General features: G+C 38.3%; 1 protein-coding gene across 1 annotated transcript in view; it reads left to right on the top strand.

Annotated features, from left to right (window-relative positions):
* The window catches only part of LOC106878059 (centrosomal protein 20), a 32120-nt gene extending 27720 nt beyond the window's left edge, over positions 1-4400 (top strand). The window contains exon 4 of the mRNA XM_014927149.2: positions 569-4400. Within this exon, the coding sequence (XP_014782635.1) occupies positions 569-653 (85 nt within the window). The 3' untranslated portion in view covers positions 654-4400. The remainder of the gene's footprint in view (positions 1-568) is intronic.
* The last annotated feature ends 4677 nt before the right edge of the window (positions 4401-9077 follow it).

Here is a 9077-nt window from a genome sequence, read left to right as displayed (position 1 = left end):
ATATATGTATATATATATATATATGTATATGTATGTAAGTATGTATGTATATTGTATATATCTAAAATGTATGCATATTAACAGATATGCATAATCCATATATGATATATATGTAAGGTCTATATATGCTATTTATGTGAGTGTTTGTGTGTTTAATGTATATATGGTATGTAAGGCAGTGAGGGTAAGCTGGCAGAATCATTACCACAGGAGTCATATTTGGTGGAGTTGATCGAATTGTGTAAATTGACCTCGGTGATTCTCTTGTACTCTCTCAACCGTAAACTGCTGTGGTGGTAGTTTAGTTTCAGCTTACATTCAGCAGATCTATGATGAAAAACATTTCAAATTTGACCCACTTTTTTCATATATCTAGGAATACATTAATTAATGTGTTCCTTGTTTTTTATACTGTAGGTTATAGGCTCTCTAAGATTTGAATTGAGAAAATCAAGCAAAGGAACTTTTATATATTTTGTTCTGTCGTATAACATTGTTTAACTGAGAAGAGAAAAATATCATTGCAGAATTATTAAACTGTATTTTCTCCATTCTTTTTTTTTTCCAGCCCGTTGTTGTATTCTTTAGTGAATTTCTTCCTGCAACAAAATGCTGGCAGCAAAACCAAAGTCACTAAGAAAGAAACTTGGTAATAACATTTCAGAACTGTATGTGTTTCATGGTAAATGTTTGTGCAATAACAGGCTTGTCTACAGTTTGCAATGAGAACTACTATGCAGTTTTTTCATGAAAAGGAATCTACATGTGTGTGTTTTATTACAATACTGAGTCCAGCAAAAATCATTCCAAAGACAAGAGGTCTAACCATGTTTCTTCAAGCATGTAATGTCACTCACATCATCATAATTTTTTTACTGCTTTTTATGCTTGCATGGGTTGGACAGGAACCTTTCAAAATAAATAGCAACATGTCATTAGCTGCATTCCTTTGTCCTTTGTGATGTTTGCCATCCTGTAATCACTTTTCATTACTTCTGTCCATATCTCTCCCTTCTACAGCTTTTCTCCATTTGTATCTACTGGAAATTCTTTACCCATATCTTTACCCATATCATCCATAGACATGACATGTTCATATCAGTTCAGTTGTTTCTGTTACACACTACATCTCATTCCTCTTGAACCTAGTTTTTCTCTCAATCTATCTGTGCCACATCACTAACGCTTACTAATATGACACATTTCGCAGAGCATGCTTTCTACATTTCTTTCCAGCTTTTGAACATATTGTGTGTGTGTATTTGTGTGTGTGTGTGTGTGTGTGAGAGAGAGAGAGAGAGAGAGAGAGAGAATGAGTGAGTGTATTTGTTTAGACAAATATCTATAGATGAACAGACAGCCACAGTAGGTACTGCTCTGCTAAGAGAAACTGAAGCAAAACTTTCCAGGTGCAGATTGATGCCATAGAATTATGTGTGTATGTGTGCATGTATGTGGGAGAAGGGAAGGAACATATCTGCTGGAATTCTGTGATGCAAATGACTTGATGATCTACCACAGGAATTTTAGGATATTAGCCATCCACTTGATTACCTATCAATATGGTAGGTGCACAAGCAAGATTAACTACATTTTCTCCAGAATATGAGATGGACAGGTGCTTGTAAATGCAATCTTTCTTTAGTGAAAAATGTACAATCCAACATAAGTGAGTAGTTAGTGACTTCAAACTCAGAGCTACAAGGACTCAGAAAAACAAACCTGTCTAGAAAAGGAAGATATGGAAGCTTAAAGACCCAGTAAATAGTCAGAAAGTTAGAGAAATTGAGTGGAAGCATTTGACATAGAGAACAATTGAAATTTGCTACAGGACAAACTACTGAAGGCTACAGACCAAACCTGAGGCTGATGCAAAGTTTTGGCCAGACCAAAGTTGGTGTGGTGGTGCAACAGTGAAGTAGACAGAGCTATAAAAGTGTAAAGACAGGCTTGGAAAGACTGGAAAACTAGAAATGACAGAGAATTTTATGAGGTAGCCAGAAGAGTAGTGTGGGAGAAAGGTTTACACAGCAAAGGGAGAAGCAGAAAGTAGGAAATTTGTTTGTTCAACATGAGGATCAGAGATATGAGATATTTTGGTTTGCAAGACAATGTATCAGAGAAAATCAGGATATTGTGAGTGAGAAGTGTATGTGAAAAGATAATCCACTGTCCATACTCACCTTTTTTTAACTTGAGAGTTTGTTCTGGCACCCCTTCCAAAGATCAAGTTTCATCACCTTGTCCCATGTCTTCCTGGGTCTACCTCTATCACTGTTTCCCTCTACAGTCAGAGATCGGCACTTCTTTACATGTCCTCATCCATGCACATCACATGACCATATAGCTCAGTTGTTTCTCTTGCACACTACATCTGATACTTCTTATGCCCAACTTTTCTCTCAAGATGCATACACTCTGTGGTACATGCACACTGACATTGCACATCCAGCGAAGCATACTGGCTTCGTTTCTTTCAAGCCTATGCATGTCCTTGGTTGTCACAGCCCATGTGTCACTGCTGTGTTGCATTGCTGTTCACACACAGGTATCATACAATGTCTTTCACTCTAGGGAGAGGCCCTTTGTTGCCAGCAGAGGTAGGAACTATCTGAACTTGGCCCAGCTTATTCTTATTCTCACAACTACACTCTCAGAGCATCCACCTCCGCTACTAACTTCATCACCTAGATAATGGAAGCTATCTACTACCTCTAGCTTACCCCACTAGCAGTTGATGGAGTCTATTTTCTGCACATTTTCAGTGTTTATTGTACCTGTGCATCTTCCACACACAAAAGCTATTTTCGCTGTTAAACTTCCTCTGATATTGCTGCATCTCTTATGTGTCCATAGCTTACACCAGGTGTGTATTTTATTATTATTCTGCAGTCAGTCATTGCGACTATGATTGTTTATGGCTTTGGCATGACTTGATAAGCTTTCTCGATACTGGTTGGTTTTTCATTTGGGTTTGCCATTTATTATGATCGGTTCCTTTCCACCATGCTCATTTTTGCAGTATCTTTGAATCTCAGTCTAGGTATTCCCTGGTTTCTTTTCCCCCTTGCATAATTGAGAGTAAAGGATTTGTCTGGAGTATTTGTTGTTGTCCATCCTGTGTATGTGGCCAACCAACAAAAATTTCTGTCAATGAGGATTTCTATCATAGTAGACAAGCCTGAAAATGGAACATTTGGTGCTATTCAAGAACACTTACTTGGTAATTAAAATACAAATAAAGTGAATCAAGTACCACTTCTAGCCACTTTGGATAGGCAATTTCCACACCTCATTCTCATTTCAAGCCAGAGTTTTAGTGGTACACCAATCTAAGCACTCATTGTACATACTTATTAATATATTTCAATAGATGTATACTACTTGCATCTCCTCTATATGTGTCTGTGTGCACATACACATGCATGCACACAAGTGTGTGTGTATGTAGACTGTTGCTATCATTATTAAGGTGTTGGGCTGGCAATTAGAGTGTCAGAAAAATTCCTTTTTGGCAGAATCATTGCAGTATCAGAAAAAATCCCTTTTGGGATTTTGGACAGCTTGGTTCCACAGTCTGTTTTGGCTTGGTTTCTACATACAGCTGGATGCCTTTCCTAACACCAACCACTTTACAGAGCACACTGGGTGCTTTTTATGTGGACCCAGTGCTTTTTACATGGCACCAGTACCCACACCAATGCATTTTTGTGGCATTTTGGTTTTCAATTGTTGTGGTGGGTGGGTCTTGTTGAGTTCGGCAAAGCATCACATACCTTGATCCATGTCAGTCTATAAATCACAAGAATAAACAATAATAGTCACTGGATTGCATCTTTAGGAATCCTGCTTTGCTTATGGCCAATTTTATGGAGGATACTTTGGAGTTGCAAGTCTTAGCATTTTGAGATCAGCCTTCAATACTTCATCCCATATCTTTCTGGATCTTACTCTTCCACAACTTCCCACCACTTTAAGTGATCAGCATGTTTTTATGCAATCCACATCCATCTGCATCACATGACCAAACTATTATTATTATTATTATTATTATTATTAAGGCACAGGGCTAGAAATCTTGAGGGGAGGTGATTAGTCAATGTGTTGGCCTCAGTATATAACTGATATTTTATTATATTGACCTTCAAAATGATGAAAGACACAGTTGATTCTGCCAAGGTCAACTTGCTAGACTTTGGTGGGAGGGGATCATCAAAGTAAAGTACTAGTCAAGTACTGTGCTTTATAGTTTTAATTGATCCCCTCTTCTCAACTACTGGCCTTGTGCTTACATTGGAAACTATTGTTTTTCTTCTGTCCTTCGTCTATGGTATTTAAGAATCAGATCTGGATCACATCAGTCATTAAATATTGAAAATAAAAAACATAAACCACATTAATTTTTAATCTCATCTTTATTATTGTCTTCCGTTTGTTTTGTGTGTGTGTGTGTTTCTAAGAAAATTTGAATGCCTGACCTATTGGTTCAGGACTGTAAGCCATTCTAAAAATGTACTATTTCTGCTATCTTCTTGCCTGATGTTGCAACATATTAAGCAATGGTTTTGTATTATGTCAGAGTAAACTTTTTTCTTTGTTTTTCTGGAGTTAATCCAATAAGTACCAGTCATATACTGGGGTTGATGTTGAATACCCATTTGAAATCTGGCATGGATTCCATTGATTTCTCCTAACAAATCTGGGATTGGTGCCATTGATTACCCCCACTATGAAAAGCAATATTTTAAAACCAAAAATGTTACAGTTACTTGCATCAACTGGCAGCTGTTACAAGTTCTTCCAGGAAATAGTCAAGTTTACAAATTAGTAGACATTGTTGTGGGTCAGGGTGAAGTAGTTGATTATTCTGCAGAATTTTTGAATTTTTAAGGAACTTCAGCTCTACCACAACACAGGCTTCAGCTAATACAAGAAGCAAAAAGAAAAACCCTCAGAATTTCACTCATATCGAAAGATATGTCCTTTTGAACACCTCACTTTCTAGCTTACCTGAATTTTGTCATATCAGTCAATAAATCTCAAGAATAAACAATAATAGTCACTGGATTGCATCTTTAGGAATCCTGCTTTGCTTATTTTATGGAGGATACTTTGGAGTTGTAAACCTCAAAAATTCATTTATGCTCTATACTAGCCAAACCAAAAACACTTGTGTATCTTCAGGTTTGGATATGACTGCATTCAGAATACCCAAGGCTATGCTGGTTATAGAACTAATGTGTAAGCTGGAATTTACAAGGTTACATCTCTAGTGTTTCCTTAACAATGAGCAGTTGTGATTGCTGTTTATTAGACATGATTTTCACAGCTCATCTCTTTGAGAGAGTTGCAGTCTTGAATCAGGTATAGACTGAGGTAGGGTGCCTAACACCTTGAGTGCTATCAGGCACTCACAGCCTTCTGTCAGGCATTGTTGTCAGTGAATGTTCCAACATGGGATTAGTGGGAGGCAAGAGTAACAACATCTGTAGGGAAGTTATAGGTATCAATGAAAATCAGTTGGCTGGTCTTTTCCAGAGGACTTTCATGTTCACAGATAATTTCCAGAAATCCCTGACTGGTGCTACTGGGGAATTCTGCCTGATCAGGACAAACTCTACAGGCATGGGAGTGCTGTCAGCTGTGCCTGCCTGAAATGCACACAAAGTGATGAAACAATCCTGCACATACTGTGCGATGCTTAAGCATTGCTGACATGTTGAGTTTTGTTGGATAGCTGCTATCATGTGTAGGACTGATCCAGCGAACAGTCAACTCCTTCATAAAGATTGCCTTGCCACCTTCCATTGGCCAAAAAATTCAGGTGGTTAACCTCTGTGTGAAAGAGACTGTGCAGTAGACAAGACTGAAAGGACTGAAGACAGACACTTTCCTCTTCAGCCAAAGCTTCAACATTTTCAAATTCCATTTGAAAAGAAAGGTAAAGGTTGAAAGGGATATGCTGCCTCCCAGTGAATTTTTTGAAAGGTGGGTGAATGTGGTGAGGATGACCCAAGTGAGTGGGCCTATTCTAAGTTGGTGCCTGTAGACAGGAATACAGAAGAGAGAGCAACGCTTACCTTGGTACTCTTGATGAGTAGAGTGGCTTGGGAGCTGTAGGGTTTTTTGGTTGTCCATGGGTAGTGGTTTTTACCCCCTGTTGGGGATTTTGTTTGTTAAGATGTTTTTGCAAATTATTATTGTTTTTATTGTTCACACATTTCTATGTAAGTCCCCACTGTTGCCTGTCTTTGCATTGTTCTAAATGTTTTTGCATCCAATAAATAAAGAATTATATTTCAGGAAATCTTCCCTTTATCAATAAGGTAGAAAATAATCCAAGTTTGGAGAACCATCCTGCACATCACAATGATACATTAGAAAACAATGGCTTCAAAGATGGCACTAAGACTACAAAAACATGAAAAGAGAACTGTTCATTATATGGTACAATCCCCCATATATTTATATGTTAATCCCAATGTTGTCAGAATTTTCTTTAATTGTTTTTAATAAGTATTTCCTTATAAGCTACTGATATAATATGGTCTTAAATAGAAACAGTGCTAAGGTGAGTTACAGTTACATCAAAGCATCACTGCTTCCATAGCCAACATAAACAGAAGAAACTGTGGAGTACAAACACAGTTCTTTATATAACTACTTCAGGCCTTCACAATAATGTCTTTCTAAAGCAATCAGTGAAGCAAAAACCTATATAAAGTTTATTGAGAATCTCTTTAAAAATAGGAAGTTGTGATCTTTGTCTCTCAAAGAAATATAACATTCTATTAGTGTTTTTTCTATTTTTTATTTTTGAAATTGTGCACAAAAGATCCTTCACCAGGGCTGTCTTGAAAGATCCCTCACTTGCATCATCAACTACATATGGGTGTCAGAGCGACTCCCAAATAACTGGACCTGAGGCATCATCCTTCCCTTCTGGAAATGGAAGGGCAACAAACTCTGCAGTAACCACAGGGGCATCACCCTCTTCCATCCCAGGCAAGCTCTTCACCTGGATTCTCCTCAACCATGCTCTTCCTGCCATTAGAAGCAGACATTGCCCACAACAAGCTGGATTCGTGTCAAATCAGTTTATCACCAACCATATTTTTGCCCTTCCTCTCATCATTGAAAGATCTCAGGAGTTCAGCAAATATTGCCACTTCTGCACCACCTTCATCAACCTCAAGACAGCTTTTGACAAGGTCGACCTTGCATCCCTCTAGAAAATTCTCAAGCTTGTCGGTGTGCCTCCGAGATCTCTGCCCTATTCCAATTACTCTATAGCAGTGCCAAGAGCTGTGCGTGGATTAATGGGAAGGATTCTGACTGGTTCTCCATCAACATCAGGGTTAGACAGGGCTGCATAGCCATCCCTGATCTCTTCAGCTGTGTCATCAATTATCTGATGACCAAGGTCTGTGGTGTTACCCTCGGGAACTACCACCTTACTTACCTGAAGTATGTGGATGATATCACCCTATTCAGCAACTTGATTGACCAACTTAGAGATGCACTGACCATTTACAGAGAAGAATTGGCAAAAATTGGCCTTCAGGTAAGTTGGAGGAAAACCAAGTTGATGCATGTCAGAGATGGCCTAGACCCTCCCTTTCTCCATATTGGCCCTGATGTCATGGAGTTTGTCAGCCCATTCATCTACCTGGGCTCTGCAATCACCAACAATGAAGACCTAACCTCAGAGATCAACCACAGATGTGGTCTGGCTGCTGGCATCATGTCCCCACTATCCCCTTTGGAAGCCCCTCTTGCACCACTGCTCTATATCCCAGAAGACAATGCATCTACAATGCATTGGCCCTCTCCATTCTCCTCTATGGAGCAGAACTGTGGCCCCTCTCAAAGACTCTGACAAAGAGGACTGACTGCTTCTATAATAGAGCCATGAGAACCATCAAGGACATTAAATGGTTCCATCACATTTCCATAAAAGAACTGTGTGCACCCATGCATCAGTCCACATCCTCCCACATCATAGCTAACCGTTGCATGTTCTGGTATGGACTTGTCGTCCATCTCTTGTTATATCATCCTACTAGGTCTTTACTCTCATTCAGCACAGTAGCTGCAGGCTGGAAGAGACCTCAGGGCAGGCCCTGCACCAGATGGTTGGATTAATTGAGGAAGATCTCCAGATGCTTGATGTCACCTTGGAGGATGTAGGACCGTCAGTGATGGAGAGCACTAGTGGACCTGATTGTTTCTATACATGATGATGTCTCTGGAACCACTAACTTGGAATGGCCCCAGCCTCATCAAGCAAGAGCATGAAGCCAAGCCAAGAAGCACAAGCTTTTTTTTGTTTTTAGGTTTAAATGCTTATCAGTATTATGAAGGTACACGAATACATGCATTGGTTGAAGGGGAAGTAGATATGATAGTTAATTAGATAGAATGATAGACATTTTGATAGATAGATAGATAGATTGGTAGTTAGGTGAGTATGCAGATATTATATCAATAAATATGCAGATAGAGAGATATATTATTAAATGAACAAAGAACTAAAAGGAAATGAAAAGAAATGTAAATAATCTTAATTGATAAACTTGGACTGAGCCTTGGGGGTGGCTGGATAGCAAAATGTGGGGTTATTTTATATATATTTTTATGTTTTTAAATTCCCTCATTTAATGTATGTGATTTAGCGCAATTAATTATCGTCTGCTCAATTGAAACATATTTGTTTATAAAATATGGACAATGATAGATGACATGAGCTAACAAGAGAAAGAATGATAAGGAATATTTTTTGCAAAGAAATAATCTATATATATATAAATGAGAATGTGTGTCTGTCTGTCTGTCTGTCTGTCTGTCTGTCTGTGTGAATCCCTAAAACTCGAGAACTATGCAACCAATTTCATTCAAATTTTACACATGCCTTACTTAGGGTTCCAGTTGTGTTTTAGTCAAAAAAAATTATTAACTTCTTGCAGAGTTAAGCACACGGCAACATAATATCTCCTCCACTATTTAAGTATTACGTGTCAAAAGTGAAACAAAAACACTCATGTCAAATACTTTCACTTTAAAAATGAAACTATTCC

The sequence above is a fragment of the Octopus bimaculoides genome, chromosome 7, assembly GCF_001194135.2.
Source record: "Octopus bimaculoides isolate UCB-OBI-ISO-001 chromosome 7, ASM119413v2, whole genome shotgun sequence".
Lineage (NCBI taxonomy): Eukaryota > Metazoa > Mollusca > Cephalopoda > Octopoda > Octopodidae > Octopus > Octopus bimaculoides.
Note: the sequence above shows the minus strand (reverse complement) of the source record. Positions and strands in the feature narration are given on the sequence as shown.